The sequence below is a fragment of the Nycticebus coucang genome, chromosome 2, assembly GCF_027406575.1.
Source record: "Nycticebus coucang isolate mNycCou1 chromosome 2, mNycCou1.pri, whole genome shotgun sequence".
Lineage (NCBI taxonomy): Eukaryota > Metazoa > Chordata > Mammalia > Primates > Lorisidae > Nycticebus > Nycticebus coucang.
This window is the reverse complement of record NC_069781.1, coordinates 119,824,710-119,842,346: the sequence shown is the minus strand read 5'-3', so window position 1 is coordinate 119,842,346 and position 17,637 is coordinate 119,824,710. Positions and strand designations below refer to the sequence as shown.

The following is a 17,637-nucleotide window of genomic DNA, read 5'->3' as shown; positions in this document are numbered from 1 at the left end:
CAAAGGATTATGTATTAAATACTTTATCTACCCATCACCTGGCGTTAATACATATTACCCTTTGGTCATATGCTATGATCTTAAAAAAAAGAGAATTAAAACATTGCAGATAAAGTTAAGAGCTCTGTACGTACACTCCTTTTCTCTCCCTTTCTCCCGAGAAGCCAAGGCGATCATGAAATTGGTTTGCATCCAATCCATGATTTTATCTTTTTACTCTGTGTGTCTATAAACAATATGTTATATTGGTCACTGTGATTTTTAACTTACATATATGGTATGTCATTCTGCAAATTGTTTTTTTATCAGCATTATGTTTCCAAAATATGGCCATGTTACTACACAGAGAACAAGGTTTTCATTATAACTCCTATATAGGATTCTACCATATCAACATGCCATGATTCATTTCTTGATTCAAATGTCTCCTGATGACATTTTAACTTGTTTCAAATTGTGTTTGCTATTGCACAAGCTATGGCAATAAATGTGGGAGCGTGGGCTCCAGCGTCAGCCTGTGTTTGAATCCTAACTGTCACTTTCAGTTGTGGCCTCAGACAAGCTCTTGTATCTTTTGGCCTCAATTTCCTCATCTGTCAGATGAGAGCGTTCCCCACTCACGTGGTTGTTGTGCAGATTAAATGAGTTACTATATACACTTTTAGGTATGAAGTGAAGTGCTTACCAAATAGCAACTGCTATTACTATGTGCTCCGGGGACTGGAATAATAGAACAATTCATAAACATGGGTCTGGACAACCAAGAGCATCTCAGAGGTGGAACCTGAGTGACAGGTATGGTACACAGGAGCAGAATGAAGGCCAGAGGACTCCCAGGCAGGGGAAGGGGTCCAACCACCAGACTAAGAATAGAAAATGCTGGAAAAGTTTAAGGAATGAACAGCAGCTCAGGTTGGCCGGGTAAAGGACTCCCAAGAGGGGTGGGAGGGGGGACAGGAGGCCAGATTCCAGAGAGATGCTGCAGCCTGAACACAAAAGGTCTGAATGCCACCGGGAGAAGTCTGAACTTCACCTTGGGGGCAGTTAGGAGCCAGCTACAGTTCTTGGGCTACTGTTACAGAATGACCCTGGGAGGTCTGTTCCAGACCTGTGGGACACCCTGGCAGAGGAAATGAGCTTGTCCTTTACCAAACACCTGCTAGATGCTGACACCTGAAGACAGAGCAGAATGAACCTCAGCGCCTGCCCTTAGGAGCCCACAGCACAGCAGGGAAACAAACAGTAACACCCTAATGCCTCACAGGGCACAGGCACGAGGCTCCAGAGGGTCTCAGATGGACTGAGATGTTAGCTGTGCCCCCTTTTTCTGTCCATCCCCCCATCCCAGACATGTAAGGACAAGACAGGGCAGCAGGGTGGAGCCCAAGGCCAGCAAGTGCCTGAGCAAACCACAGGTGACAACAGCCCTGAGTAAGCGAGTGACGGAGGAGAGCAAGTGGGCATCAGTTCTGTGGGTGGGAGACACAGCCTCTGGCCCAGGGCCAGGGAACACAGTGTGGCAGGAAGAGTGGCCAGTCAATCCTAGACAACGAATCCTGGGTGAGGGTCAGGGAGGCCTGAGGTCACTGTGCTGCCATGTCTGCATCTGGCCACCAGGAATGCTCTAGAGCTGAGAGGAGGAAGAAGGGGCCTGGGCAGGTCCCTCAGGGGCAGGAGGCAGGGGACGGACAGGCTAACAGCTGGCAGGGCATAGTGGCAACAGGGTGGGTGCTGGGGGGAGGAAGCTGGGCCCACCCTTCCATACCCTGTGGCACCCACTTCTTCCTCCAGCCTGCACTTCACCCCACCCAGGCTCACAGCCACCCAGCACACAGGGAGAAAGGCTGTCCCCTCAACCCCAGCATCCTGTGACAGGATTTTCTCCCAGGACTTGGCCCTGGAGATCTGCTACACACCTTCAGCACACCTGGCCCACCTCCCATCCATGGAGGCAGACTCCCAGGAGGGGTGCTGCCCTCCCACACGCACCCTAGAATGACAGGGACAGTGTAGACCTCTGCTGTCCCACTCACCCCTGCCTTCCCAGCCACTGGGGGCTCTCCAAGAATGCCCCATGAAATAAATGCGCAAACAGATAAAGGACAGAGCAAGTGTCTCAGGAGAGCACACTGTCACCTGCTCATGAACACACTGGTGCCAGGCTTCCCTCACTCCCCTGCCCAACTTCCCCTCTCCCCCACCCCCACCTGCTGTGTGGTCACCCATCAAATAACCCAAGCCTCAAATCTTTGTCTCACACAGGCATAAAGTGACAGGAAAAGAAACGGAACTCGTCTCTCTTGCCTTTTAGAAGGTTAGCTCTCCAAAAATATAATACCAAAGGGTTTCTGTGAGCAATGGCAAGGCCCAGTGTATCAACTCCAAGGCCAGGGGCATAGCCTTGGCAACTCCCTCCTCTGTTATCAACCTTAAGTGGATCTGAGAGCAGGAAAATCTAGAATTTTTAAAATTCCATTTAGGAAAATTGTAACCTCTCCACCTCAGGGAAACCACGTTTTCATATACATTTTTTTTTCTTTAAACTTTGCTTTAGACCCATTTTCTAAAATTCTGTCTCTGAGATAACCCTTTGAGCTATAAATTATCTATTTAATACCAGTCTCCCTCATTCAACTCTAAACTCCAAGAGGGAAGGACTTCTTGGCCTTTTACTTTCTCCAAGCTACGCCCCGGCACAGCGCACCCTGCCTGACCCATGGCTCCTGCTAGGTGCTGGGATGAAAGAGGCTGGAGCCTTCTCCTCTCTGGCTTTGCTAGCGCATCTGCTCATCCTTCCCCAATAGTCCAGATGCAAGGCTGGGCCTTGGCAGGCAGCAAGGGAGGCAGCCAGACACCTGGGCACCCCACAGTCTAGGTACAGATGCAGCTCAGCGGTTACTGTGGGCTGAACACACCACCAATGCCAGGTCCCCATTAGCTGTCTGTTATGCACTTGGAAGACAGTCCTTTGGAAAATGGAATACGAGACTGCCCCTCCAACACCTGCCCTGGGGATGGGAGCCAAAAGCCTCCATGGGACACAGGGCCCTCCTGTGCAGGAGGGAGAGCAGTAGCCACTGGCCGCAGGCCCTAAAATCAGGCACCTCTCTCAACCCCCTCCCTCAATTGCCAGGGGCTTCCCGAGCTCCTCTTGCCTTGCTCTCTTCCTCCTGAGAGCCTCAAAGACAAGGCTTCTGCCAAGGGAATAAAACTCCACCCCTCCTCCCTGCCCCTGCCCCTGCCCCTGCCTCCTCCCCATTTCTCATGTTATTTCCCACTCAGTGTCTTATCGCCACATTTGTTAAAATGACTGCCACTTAAGAGGTGGCAGGGAGTCAGAAACACAATCTGGAGCAAAGCTGATATTAAATAACTTCCTGAGCCTGGCCTGTCTGCCAAGGCTCCCTCCTGGATCTCAGGTGGATAAATGAAGAGGCTACACAGGACAGGGAGGCAGAGACACCCCAGCCCAGCCTCAGAGCCACCCCTCTGCAGAGAGGAGGCCCCTCCTCCAGGCTGGACTTTCTTCCCCAGGAAAGCCTGAAGCTTAGCAGTTAGCACTGCCCCCTTCTCACTCAGTCCTGACCCCACACACACCACATACTGAGCAAAGCAAAGGGTATACAATGATGCCTGACACTGAATCCAAGCTAGATGGGCCCTTGTCACCAACCAGCCTGGACCCTACATTTCCCAGATGAATGTACTGAGGTTCAGAGATCTCAAGTCTCTCAGGGCAGGCCAACCACAGAGACTGAATTAAAACATCTCAAAAAAAAAAAAAAAGTACCCCGTGGAAAACACCAGAAGGGGTCTTGTTTTCAGGTGTCAGAACTGGTTGGCTATAATAAAGTTAGTAGTTTCACATGTGTTTTCCTTCAGTCATGACCTCCTACTGGGGGCCCAGGCAAGAAACAGCCCCAATAACCATCATTACACTAATGCTCTCAGAGAATCGTCGCTAATGCCCTGAAGTTGAAGGGAAGGGATTCTGTTGACAGGAATCTGAAGTCAAAAATCCCCTGACCCTGATTCAGCCTCACATGGCCCTAGCAAGCCCCACCAGCCCCACCCCCCAAGATCGGAATACATTTGCTGTTCTCCATTCCAACCACTGGGTGTCACTGCGGCCCCCCATTACTTGGAACCCTAAATCGCTCCTTGGGGTGAGAGTCCAACAGGATCTCATACACGCCCCCTGAGTTGTGACCTAACTTCATCCTTCTTCCTGAAACAGACAGATGACCAACCACTGCGTGTCCACCACGTTTCACTTTCCAGACAGATGACCAACCACCGCGTATCCACCATGTTTCACTTTCCACACATCATATCATTTAATCCTCACCGCAATACCTCCCAATAACACCTTACTTTTCAGGTGAAGAAAATGAGGCCCAGAGAAATTAACTTACTCATAGGTTTAAAATTTTTTAAAAAGGTAAACATGGGAACCTGAGTTTGACGCCAAATTCTATGACTTCTTCTCTACACAATTTAGCCACCCTTGAGATATCAGTTTCAGTGCTATGGGCTCTGGGTAAGTCAAGTTGGTTTGTCATAAACTCAGAGAAGCTGGCATCTGGGGAGAAACCAAGTGCCCCATGTCTTGAACCTTCATCAAGGGCACAATCAGGCTAGGAAGGCTAAATAGCACCTCCCTCCCTGCAGAAATCGTGGTCTAGTGCCCTCCTGTGGCCTACCATGGAACTGGGCTGAACGTGCACCAGAGGCTCCCATGACCAGTGGGAGGGATTTTATGAAGAGGTCACCCATTCTCGTTGGATCCCTAAATTCTTTCTACAAGGACTGGTCTTGGAGGCCCTTCCGTGGCTAAAAGGCTTACCGAATTGCCACAGCCAAGAGGGCAGCAGCTAGTGAATGAGAAGTTATATAGGGCAAGAAGAGCAATGAAAATGGGACATCCGAAACAGGCTGCCACTAAATTACTCCAGACGGGCATTTCTGGTATCCAAACTCCTGGCGCTGGGAAATGGAGAAGGCAGGCAGTGGGAAGGCTTTGCCTGGGACACCGTGACACTTGGCAACCCAAATGAGTCTCCTATCAGTGGGGACCATAATGCTCTCTCTGTGCTTGTGGCAGGCATGTGCCTCTGCCACTTTGTCCCCTGTTCCAAACATACCCCATCTTGGTCCCTCTGTGGCCTCCTTAGTTTTGCCCAGGTGTTAGTTTTCCTCATGAAATCTCCTCTAATCCCACTGTTTGAGGACACAGAAAAATCCCTGCCCCATCACCCCTTGCAGACTCCCACAAGCCACTCTCCAGTCTGGCCTCTCTATACCCAGCCCATGCCAGGCACCTACCATGGTCTCACTTAATCCTCACCGCCACTCCCTGAGATGGACATAGTCAGCCTGATTTTTCAGATGAGGAAGTGGAGCCTCAGAGAAGTTAAGTAAGTTGCCTAAACCCATACAGGGCAGGGCCTGGATTTAAACTGAAAGTTGTCTGACCAAAGAAGCCTCCGCTCTCCCTGCTACACCCAGCTGCCTCTTAGACAAAGAAACCATGGAAAAGCTCAGGGCTCGGGACTTTCTAACGAACACCCTGAAGTAGAGAACTAATGTTAGGGTGTACACAATGAGCTGGAAGGAGACTGGAAGCAGGCAGGGCAGATGAGGGCCATGACAAGTAGCCATGCTTGTGTGGATGAGCTTCTCGGGTGTAGTAACGAGAAGAAGAAGAAAATGAAAGCGAGAGAACCGGCAGCAAGAGTTTTACACACACACACATTCTCCCTGAAATCTTGCAATAACCCTGCGTTATTTTTATTATCACCGTTTTTCAGAGGAGGAAACTGATGATCAAAAATGTTCAGTAGCCATCACCCCAGGGTCGCAGCTGTTGAAAGGCAGCGTCATGATCTGAAGCTTCCTTTCCTTGTGGCTGTAAACAAGTAGAGTTATTCATGCAAATGATCTCCAGCCCAGAAGGAAGGCCATAATATCATTCTTGCTCTTCCTTGGACTATGAAAAATAAAGAGGTGAGGACAGACGGACCACAGCAGAGAGGCTCTGCCTGCAGCCCAGGGCGGGCAGCTAGGGACTGGCCCTCAGGGAGGAATCACAGGCCCCAGACCAGTTAGCTCAGCACCCACCACAAAAGCAGATGACTTAGTCTCTAAAGCTGATGACCCCTTTAGTAGACCAAGGCTCATCCGTGGACCAATTTACTCTAATACAAGACTGTCTGCACCAGACTAAAGGGCCAATAATACTCACAGCAGTCCTGTCAAAACCATTCAGTCCGGTCAGGGTCCATGACCCTGGCCAGCAAGTCACTTTCATACTCATCCCTGTATATGGGGGTCTCCAAAAGCAGACACAGGGTTAGAGAGGTTAAGAGAAGGCACCAAGCTCTCACCTCGGGTAAATGTCATGGCCTAGTATTGAAGCAACCACTTGGTGTCCAGTCATTTCCAAGCATGGGTTAAGGTGCAGGGACAGGTGAGAGACGCCCATACACTTGAGCCAGCATATCAAACAGCCAGAGGGTGTATATAAAGCTCACTTCACCATGATACTAACCCTAGTGGAATCGGCTGTCAATTTTTCTGTGTCCCCATCAACCCGGTGATCTTTCTCCTGCTGCTGCTGAAAGCACGCTAAAGGGAAGCACTTCAGGTAGATGTCCCCCAACCTGGGACACTCCCCTGCCATCTCCTGCCTGAAAAGCCAGGAAGCCACGGTGTGGGGAGTCTCACATCCCAGACTGCAGAGACACAACACAGACAGAACCAGCTCTACCAAGAGAGAGGCCCCACATAGGGAAGATGAGGCCTCCTTGCTCAGCCCTGGCCAGGAAAGGATCCCAAAGCCGCGGCTGGCAGTGCCCTTCCCACCCAGCTCCAGCTTGCGAAGCCACCCGCCCAGGACCGTCTCTGCGCCACACTGCCCTCTGGTGGCCACTAGGAGTCTGGACGCAGACGATCTCCGCAGGCAGGAAGCCAAAGACTTTACAGTTTGTTTACGGAGACCGGGGATGTGCTGTGCACAGAACACAGAGGAGAGGCACTTGTGTCTGTGTGAAGACGCCCCCAGACACGCTCACACAGCCCAGTCTAGCCAGGCAGGTAGCTGAGATGAGGACTTTGAATCTAAGATTGCTGCCTTCAGTCTCCCACTCACTCTGCCGGGAGCTAAGGGATCCTGTCCCTGCCTCAGATAGAATTTGAATCCCTCTACCCCAGAGAAGACACCAACAGGGGGAAAGGGGATGGAGATCCAACCCAGCTACGGAGACCGGGCCTCTGCACTGGGTCTGCCTTGTGACAAAAACTAATGGGTGACTGGCCAAGTCAATTCACCTCTCATGAGCCTCAAGTTCTTCCTTGGTAAAACTGGATTTAACCCAAATTATTTCTGAGCCCCTTTCCAGATCTAATAATTTATAGTTCAAAGTCTTAATCTTTCTCTTAAATCAAAAATGCTCCCAGTCATCAAGAAAAGGAAATAACCGATATGGTAGCCAGTTGTTTACAGAGCCCATCAAGTATATCTTTGCAAAAGTCCCACAGAGACCAGTGACCCTGTGATGGAGCTAGTCTGGAGAGTTAGACGACCCACCTCCCAGAAGAGGAAACTGAGGCCAGAGGCTCAGAGAGGTTCCATGATGTGACAAGCTGACGTAGCCAACAAGCGACAAAGATGGCGCGTGCACATAAATGCTTGCCCTGCGATTTGGGCTGTTTTGCAGGGTACTCCTGCTCTCTTGATGGGGACAGTGGGAGCCATCTCCCATGTCCCTAACCCATCCCTATGGAGACACAGGCAGAGATTCTATGAGTGTGAGGGTGGAGAGATAGGAGGAAGGAAGAGTAGGGTAAAAGGTGTTTGTTGGGAAGAGGGCAAGGGAAAGACACAGGGAGGCCTGACATCTGCCTCCAGCTCTCAGATGCCCCACTTTTCCTCTGCACCCAGAGGCTCCTTGTACTCCAGAGCTCCACCTGGGAGAAACCACCAGCCCTATGCCTTCCTATCGTGGCTTTTTCTAACCATGGGCAGCCAGGGGCACAGTCCTGTTGACAGCACCTCCGCCCAGAGAGGAGCTGGCTAGGACCCAGCCGCCAGCTTCCTGAATCCCAGCCAACCTCAGCTGGCACCTGGTCTTCTGTGGGGCTAACCTGACCTCAGAGGCCAGGACGTCATGGGGTGATCGAAAAGGTCTGGGAAGAGGGCTTGGCTGAGACATGGCCTCAGGGGAGGCTGTCTGTTGGGAACAGGTCAGGAGGAGAGACCAAATGCCCTTCTGCACTATTAGGGAGGCCTGTCTGGATTGTGTTGGCCAGCACTGTTTGGCCAACACTATATCCATAATTATCCCATTTGCCTTCCCCTCCAACCCGAGCCAGGGCAATTATCACACAGGGAACTGGAATGTCACAAAATAAAGGATTTTCCTAGACCTTCATGTCAATCCTTTTATAATTATTTTCTCATAATCGTAATATATTCGTACATGTATGTGCAAATATAAATATATGTGTATGTACATGCTAGTAGGCATAATAATATGGCAAAAGAATATAGGCAATATAGCTTAATATTTAAATGCCAGGCTGTTTGCCTTTTACTGGCTCCATGAAATTAACTAAGTTCCTTTTCTGGATTTAGTTTCCCCATCTGGAAAATGAGGCTGGCAAGATTACTTCTCTTATTGGCTTGGTGTGAGGCCACAACAAGGTATTACCCTTGGAATTATGTCTGGAACATAGTAAGTGTTCAATAAATGCTAGCTGTTGTTAGCTATCAGGAACTCAATAAATGACAGCTGTCATTAGTGATCATGTAGTGACAGCTTTCTCTCTGTCAGGCATGACACAGGGAGCAGAACTTTCAACAGAGTCCTGCTATAAGGTGGTGGGCCTTATTATCCTTATCTTACAGATAAGGAAATTGAAACCCAGAGGAAGGGAGGAATTTGTCCAAAGCTAGGCCAGGCCTGGAGGAGCTGCTGAAAAAAACAGGTGGAGGAAGAGGGCAGCGGCCAGGCCCTCTCCATGATTGAAGATGTCTGTCTCTGCTTGAAGATGTCTGAGGAAGGAATCTAGAATCTCCCACCACCCACGCCTTTGATGGGACAAGCCAGTTGGGGGTTTGGGGGCAGGTGTGTGACCAGGAAGAAAAGACAAGCCCCCACGCCTGCTGAGGGAGCCCCAGCTTCCGCAGCCCTGTATGTGAACAGAGCTCAGCAGAAGGCCTCATTGAATTTATTCCTAATTGGTGTGGGCTGCAGGCTGCAAGGAGCCCTAGGGCTGCCAGCCTCGCATACTTGCTGCCTCTGGGGACCCTGAATTTGGAAACATTGCCTCAGAGGGAGACACAGTCATGGGGGAGGTTCTGGCTTTGACAAAGTGCCCAGAATGGGAGCCCGGGCTGAGTAGAAGGCGGCTACAGCACCTGGGAGTACGCCTGGGAAGAAAAGTCTCCCAGTAACCCGCAGAGCCCAGCTGAGCCCCTGCTCCTCTCTGGGTCTCAGGAACTTTTGGGTAACATGAGGGAGGAGACGATGGCAGGGGTCCCTTCCAGCTCTGAATTCTTGTGAGCTGTGCACTTACAGGTAGTGGAAATCTGAGGACCCTCCTTGGGGATTCTAAGGCACCACTGGGCACTGAGCTTTTGTTCTGGTTTCACTCGCTCTCAACACACCTCACCACCAAAAGTGTCGGTGTTCTCCAAGGTTGAGGCAAATGAGGCTCAGAGAGTGACAATGACTTGAGCTGATCACTCCATTGGTCACCAACAGATCTGAGTGACTGAGTCCAGTCTTCATCCAGGCCATTCTCAGACCAGTTGCCAGGGCACTCACTCAGCCACTCTGTGCAAGACCCTCAAAGACTGGTCATTACCATAATGCTGCCCTTTGGACAAAAAGGGACTTTCTGGGTAAAAATATTCTGCATCTCCCTTCCCAACAAACCATAGGATGTCCCGCTGACCAGTCACAGCCTGATAAAGAACAGAGCCAGGGGGACCAGAGAGGCAGTGAAGGGAGCAGCACAGGAGGAGCTGCTGGATCTTTCCTTTCGTGGGCCACAGTGGCTCAATCACCTGGGTTTCCAGTTTTGCTTTGTTTTGTTAATCTGTAAAATGGGACTAGCAATCTCTGCTTATGTACTTCAAGTAGCTGTCACAGAATTCAACAACTGTAACTAGAAGTCATGATATAAATGAATCATGGAGATGAGAATGGGGACAAAAAGGTGGATCCCAAAAGGTCCTAGGAGACTATCTTTTGAGAACTTTGCCTGGCCCCTGGGAGGGGGTCTACAGGCCTTGCAAACCTTGATGGGGAGCTGAGAGTCCCTTCCCACCCAGCCTGGTCACGTGCCCATCCCCCAATCAACCAACCTTTCCTTGGCATGGCACCTATAGGGGACAGGGCCCTCAGGACCATCCCTCCTGTCACTGCCCGATCTCCTGCTCAAACACAAGAACACTGGGCACCAAGCTGTTTTGATTATGTATGATTTAGCAATAAAAAATTTATTCTGTAACCCCCAAACAGTCATATTTATTAAATTATATGTATATATACCTACAATACATACATTAAACATTCCCTTTTCTAGGCAAGAATAATTTGAAATAGAAGTTTTAATGCTTTCTTCTCATACCCGGGGGAGGGTCTGTGCAGAAAGCTTTGGAGAGGGACAGGTCCTCCCAACCCTGAACCCAGGGGGCAGGGGGCAGGCTACAAACCTATGACAAGCTGCAGGCCCCAGCACATTCTTGTAAAGTGTGGCATTTGGTCTGGGAAGCTAACTCCAAATTGTGTCATGTGTCACAAATGGTGTGAAATTCTGGGTGGCCAAGTTTTCTAGAGATGGAAAGGAATGAAAGAGGAAAATAACCGGTGGCCCCTGGCCAGGGCAAGATCACACCATGCCCTCCTCCTGGCTGTATCACAAGCATCACCACCATCCCAAAGCAGGTATCCTTTAAAGTAGCCTGGCTGAGCCTCCTGGGGGATGTTCCTTGGACTCTGGGATGACATATGTCCGATTTGGAGGAGATACTGCCCCATGGCCTCAATTCATAATTGAATCTACAGGCTCAAAAAGGCTATGACCCTCTGACTTACAGGGAGTTTGGGACAGCGCTAAGGTGAGATTCATACAGCCCATCCTTTTTCCTAATCTTAACCTGCCACCAGTCAAATGGAGGCCCCAAGGGGAGGCTGGACATGGTGCCTGTGACCTCTGTCCCAGATATCCAATAAAACACTTGAGATAGAGACCTCAGTCCACAGTGGAGATGCCATGATACTGGCAAATGCAATCCCAAGGGAAGGCCACAGGCCAACCACACTCCACCCAAGAGCTAGCTGAGGGGGCCTTGGTCCTTCTCCAAAGTTAGACAGAAGGAGCCAGCAGGCAGAGGGGCAAGGCAAGGAAAAGGGCTTCCAAGGGGCCCTCCCCTTCTCAGAGAAGCATCTTCCACTTCAGCCAGGTAGGGGGCAGCTTTGCAGAGCCCTGAGGAACCTTCCAGGCTCAAGCCTCCTAGGGCCAGTATACAAGCTCTCTCATTGCTATGGGCAGGCTGGACTGGTTTTGCTCAAAGTGGTCATGTTCTCAGGTCCCATGAAGCTACAAGGTTGATGGCCTTTGCCCCAGCATGGACAGCAAGACTTTGGCCTACTTGGTTTGCTGGGGCATAGTCCTCTGGCTCCCAGGAGGGCCTAGACCCCACTAGCAGGACCTCTGGAGCCCAGGGGCCCAGCTTTCATCTTGGAAGTATCCCTTTCCTGAGCTGTAACCAGTCTCCCTTCTAATCTCCCCTCAGAAGCCCTCATGTCTCTGCCTACCTCTCTCGGGTGCAGCCCCAGTCCTGGGGTACCTCGGTGTACCTACTGAATGAGCTCCATGACATCTTTGGAGCCAGACTTACACTCCCGCCGAGATCCCAGCCCTCACTGGTAATTGCCTAGCCTGGGTGTCACTTGACCCTAGAAAAACTGAGAACCAAGGGGCCAGTACATCAGCCAAAGCCCAAATGAACCTTCAGCCAACCACGAGGGAGCCTTCAGGGAAGGCAGCAGAAATAAAGGGACCAGAGAGCTGCCAAATATCAGGGACCCTGTGGCAGCCAGAGTGAGACCCAGCTGGTGACTCAGAGTCCCAGCTAAGAGCCCACAGTTTTTATAAGCCCAGCCATCCAGCCCAAAGAACACCTGCCCACACATCTTCTGTCTAACAGCCAAAGGTCACACCATCCCAACCCAGCCCCAGGCAGGCCTGGCCAGAGAGGCAGCCCAGACAGCCCACCTCAGCCACCACCCTCCTGCCTTTGTGAAGTCAGAAACTGGTTGGGCGTGGCTGCGCATGGATCCTTCTAGGGAAGGTCACCATGTGTCAAAAGCTCCAAAGGCAAAGGATTGGCCTCCTGAGCAGAAGGAGGCCAACGGGAGGGGGGGTGCCTAAGGAGCAGCTTGGCTCTGGGAGGGGCAGAGGTGAGACCCACACTTCTGGCCTAATGCTTTGCAGCTGATGTCCTCCTGACACTGACAGGGCAGTCAAGGAGATAGCCTCCCCCATCAGAAGCAGCTCTCAGCCAGGCTCCCAAGACAAGCGCACAAGGAACCCTCCACACACCACTCCTTAGAAGCATAGCCACAGCGAGAACTCTTGTCCCTAAGTCCATGAATCTGTGAAGCCCCAGCCTCTTCTCCATGCCCAGAGGCACCCTAGGGCATATCTCAGCATGTAGAGCTTCAGGCTGATGGGCCTGGGGGACCCTTTGGCCCCATTGCCCTGGAAACATCAGAAACCTGAAGAACACCTCTCCAGCACAGAAGTGGCCTCAGCTGAAGCCCTCTTTCCACATCATGCTAAAGCCAGGGTCTTCCCCAATGGGGACTCCTCTCTCCCCCCACACTCCCTTTCCAGCCTGCCCTACCATGTGGGAGGACTGGGCTCAGATGCTAAGCCTAGCTCCCCCTCTGGAGCTGTCTGCCCGGGAAAGTTACTTTACCACCCAGCCTCCATTTCCTTGGGTAAAATAGGGATGGGGACGTGACTTCCCAGGGTGAGTGAGACTGCCCTCCCTTTCCCCTGGCTCTCTACCTCTGGAGTAGAAGGCTGGGCCCTTCTCCAGTTCAGTCAATAGCAGCCACAGATATAACAGGGCACTGGGGAGGAGAATGGTGGGAAGAGGTCATGTCACCCATGACCTCTGAGCCCCCACCCACCTGCCACTGGCACAGCTCTGGTGGGAATCCACTTCCCTTGTTCCTCGATGTTGGGGTGGACTTAGGGAAAGGGGTCCTGATGGCCTGCCAGAGCCCAAGACTTGAAATTAAGAATGGGGACACACAGACAGAAGGGCTCCCAACCCACTCCCTAAGCACTGCCCTCCCAGACACCCCCTGAGGCCCTACAATGCCACCCCAGGCCCCTCCCATCATGGACTCTTCTGGCAGCCTGGAAAGACGAACCCAACTCTTCCCTATCAAACTGCTTCTCTGAGCATCATTTTCAGAGGAGCAACACCTCTGTATGGCTATAAAGAGCCTACGTGATTGTGACTGTGCCTGCCTCCCACTGGCATCCTACAGATACACACATCCTTGGGGCAAAGAACAAGCTAGATGCAGCTCACCCCACTCCCAGAGACCAACACTGGGCACCGGGCACACCTTCCTCCAACCCCTGGCCCACTCTGGGAAATCGCTAGGTCCAGACCCCAGGCACCAAGACTGATCACCAAACTCCCCCCACCCCACACACACAGCCCCGACAGAGCACTTCCAAGTCTGAGTTTCCCTGACAATCTCACTCCGGACCCTCCTCCCTGCATCCTTGGGGATGCCAGAGGCTGTGGCCTGCAGGGAGGGACAGGCACAATTGGGTCCACCCTCTTTCTCTTGCCTTCCCCCCTTCCCCCTTTCTCCCTCCCCCTTGGCTGTTTGTCTTGCCATCTCTGGCCTGGTTGAAGGGGGTGAGGGGGTGAACAGTAAGAGCTGAGATATGGGTCAAGCTTGTCTCCTGGGCAGGAGTGAGGGACATCTCCTGGGCTGTCCATTCCCCTCAAACTGTCAGCTGCAAGAACACAAGCAGAGACTCCATTAAGCCAAGAGGGCTGGCGGTTTTCAAGACAGCAGGACTGCAATTCCTCCGGGCTCTGCAGCCCCAGGGCACTGGGCTAAAGCCGAGGAGGTTCTGGGAGAGCCACAAGCACCCAAGGCAGGTTTGGCCCTTCTTGAATCTGCCCAAGGGGTAAAGACACCCCAAATGCCTTCCTCAGACTCTGGCCAGGACTTCAGTGCAAACCCTTCTCATCCTCCTCCCACTCCTGGGGTCTCCAAAGGGTGAGAGCCTTGGAGGAAAACAGGGGTGAACTACCCTCTAAACAACCTCAGTGCCATTCACACCCTTCTCCAGGGCAGCATGATGGGAGGGGATCAAGGAGAGAAAAGGTGGGCAGGCTTCAAGTCCCCAAGCTCCTGCTCGCCCTCCTTTTGCTTCTGCACACCCCCCTCCCCAATCCCCACCAAAGAAAAAAAGCAGGCCACCACAGGTCTCACTCGGAGGGGGCAGAACCCAGCAAAAGCCAGCTAGAGTTCAATTTTCCAAACAAGTATATCTGCACGACCACGCCAGAAACCCCGACCCCCAAACACACGACTTCTCCTCTTCCTTCGCCATCCTGACCCAATCCTCCAAGAGCAGTTTATCAAAGCCCAGACCAGGAAGGGATGTGGAGGCGCCCAGATGCAGATGAGGGTGGGAAAGGGGGATGTCTCGGAAATGCCCAAAATGGGGCTGGAGAGGGCGGCCAGAGGGAAAGGGAAGAGGTAGGCGTCCATGGCGGCCTCCACACGTCCGAAGTCTCCCGCGAGCAGCCAGCTCCCAACTTGTTTACTTGTCAGAGTGTTTTGCTGTTTCCAAAAGGAAACAGTTAAAACATTTCGGCTAGATCGCGAGCAGTCTCTATCTGTCACCTTCCCTGTGGGCTAGGCTAAGCGTTGCCCCCGCGGCCGCAATAGCTGCCGCCGCCTCTGCCGGTGAATCGAACCTCGTCTACTTTAACCCACTTGAGCGGGGCCAAACTGTTGCTATTTAGTGGGGAGCAAAGAATCTAAATTCGCACCCTCGAATCGAGCCAGCGGCGGGCGGGGGCGGGGGCGGGGGCGCGGGCGGGAGCTGGGCCCGGAGTGCCCTCGGCCGGCTGGGGTCCTCTCCTGGGAGAGGTGCACAGGCGCATCGCCCGATCGCGCCTCGCCAGGGCCAGAGTCACCTGGAACGCGCAGCCCGAGAGCATCTCCCGAGCCAGAGCGAGCCTGACGCGCGCCCGCAGGCGGCGGGCAGCGGCGAGCCGGGGCGGGTGGAGGGCCGGTTCCGGGCTGCGGGCCCGCAGAAGGCAGACGCGAAGCTAGGGGAGAGGCGGGCTGGGGAGCGGCCGCCTGACTTACATGGAAGTGATATTCCTTGAGATGTCCGTGATGTTAATGCTGGCGTTCCCATTGCTGTTCCCTGAATCCTGCCCTTCCAGGAGGGGAAAGAGGCTCCCATCGTCCGGCCGCCGGCAACTGATCTCAGTCTTGCTGCAGACACAATTTGCAGGGCAAGCCAGCACGGAGCCCACATAGTCCAGCCAGACGCTTCCCAGCAAGAAAATCCGCCAGAAACTACACTTGGCTGGGCAAAGAGACACATCCATCTCCGATCGCTGCTTCTAAAAAAGAGGAGGAGGAGAGGAGAGGGGGGTGGGGTGGGGGGAGTGGGGAGAGCAGGGGGGAAGGAGACAAAGACGGCGAGGGAGGGGGGAAGGGGGAGGGGGGGCTCTGCCTTTGAAACGCCGAGCGATCAGATGCAAAATCCTTCAGCGTCTGAAACCATCGCGGCCGCCGCCGGGTGGGAGCCGCCGGGAGCGCCTAGTGGCGCGGTCTGCCGGGCATGGTGGCCGGCTCGGCGCTCGCCGACTCGCCGGGTCCAGGGGTTCTGGAAGCGAGGAGCGCTCTCCGACTCCGAGACTTTGCAGGGTTGCCACAGACGGTAGGAAGGCAAAAAAAAAAAAAAAAAAATTTTTTTTAAAGGAAAAAATGGTGCTAAAGTCACCAAGTCCCACCTACTGGGCAGAATTAAAACGGACACACCTGCAAAACACACACACACTCACACACACTCACGCATACACACGCCCGGAGCCCGGGTAAAGGAGAAGGAGGAAGAAGATGCGGTCGGAGCTGCCGCAGCCGCCGCGAATGGCTTGCGCGCCTGCAGAAATGTGCAAGTGCTCCGAGCCTCGCGAAACGCACGGCTTAGCGGAGCGTCGCCTCGGCTCCCGCCCTCCCTCCCGGCCGCCTCCTCCCCTCCCGCGTCGGGGCCTCCTCCCCCCGCCCCCCGGCCGGGCTGGGAGCGGCAGGAGAGCGGAATCTCCCCCTCCCTCCCCTCCCCACACCCCTTTCCCTCCCCGCCCGTCCTCTCCCTCCTCCCTCCCCACCCACCCACCCACTCGCCGGCTCGTGGCTCTAGCCGGCACCGCCACCCGCAGCCGCGCAGCAGCCCGCCCGCCCGTTCCACGCCTCGCAGCCCGGCGTCCGCTCGCCGCAGCCAAGGGGAAACCCAGACGGAAGGGAAAAAGTTGCAGTTGGGATTGTGAGGGTCGGGGCTGGGGAGAGGGAGTTGGCGAGCTGGCTGCGCGACACGGAAAGGCGCTCTCCTTTCCACTTTTTGGCCCTCGCGCTGCCCGGTTTTGCTGCAATCCGGACCGCGGGAGGAAGTGAAATGAACGTGGCCGAGGTGAACAGGGAGCGCTCCCGAGCTTGGGGGGCGGGGGGCGCGGACGCACAGGGACTCCAAAGAGGAACGAGGAGCCTGGGATTCGGGCCGCATACGCGAGGTCCTTGGTGTGAATGACACTCATTTCTGTAATCCAGATTCCAAGGAACTGGGCTCGGTTGGGAGGGGACTGCGGGTCTTGGCACGCTTGGTGCCCCCGCGCCCACTGCGCCTTCTTGGCAGTGCGTTTTGCTTGCTTGGGCAGACAGGGAGCGGGGAAGGAAGGAACAAGCGCCGAAAGGGCTGCGCTGGAGAGCCGAGGTGGCCCCGGGTGAGCCGGGCTTGTGAGAGAAACGGCCGAGAAATTGAGATGCAAGGGGCATTTTTTGGCAAGCGCCACCCCAGCGCCGTCAGAGGCCGGCTTCTCGGGCTCTGCTCTCGGGTGCGCTGAGCTGGCTGCCGGGTGAGGGGGCGGGCGGACTGCTTTCTCCGGATTCGGGGGCGCAGAACCTCCCTCCTTCCCTCCCACACGAGCACCCCTTCCTGGTAGGGGGGCAAAGCAGGTGCAGCCTTCCACACGAGCTCATATTCTATAGGGGAAGGGAGGGGGGGGCCTGTTTTTTTGCCTTGGCAGGAAATTTTTTTTTAATAAAACGTAAAGATGCCAAGTGTGAGGTGTTCAATGAGAAAATCCGAGCATTCGCTGTCGGGAAGGAGAAGAAAGGGTTAGGGGAGTCCCAGCAGGCAGACACACTACAGCATTCACACGCAGAAGAAAGCAGGGTTCTCCTCCCCGAGCTGGGATGAGGGCAGGCGAGAAAGCAAAATGCATTGAATTCAACTGCATCCAGTATCTGAAAGGATTCTCCCCCGCCCCCTGTGGATTCCGATGCA

General features: G+C 53.6%; 1 protein-coding gene across 12 annotated transcripts in view; it reads right to left on the bottom strand.

Moving 5' to 3' along the window:
- The window catches only part of NTRK3 (neurotrophic receptor tyrosine kinase 3), a 367,735-nt gene extending 350,339 nt beyond the window's left edge, over nucleotides 1–17,396 (bottom strand). For 2 of the 12 annotated variants that reach the window (XM_053581708.1, XM_053581713.1), the window contains exon 1: nucleotides 15,435–16,378. In XM_053581708.1, the coding sequence (XP_053437683.1) occupies nucleotides 15,435–15,682 (248 nt within the window). In that variant the 5' untranslated portion in view covers nucleotides 15,683–16,378. Of the gene's footprint in view, nucleotides 1–15,434; nucleotides 16,380–16,473 lie in introns of those variants that run through there. The other 10 variants (XM_053581711.1, XM_053581712.1, XM_053581709.1 and 7 more) reach the window with 10 other exon arrangements.
- Nucleotides 17,397–17,637: the final 241 nt, after the last annotated feature.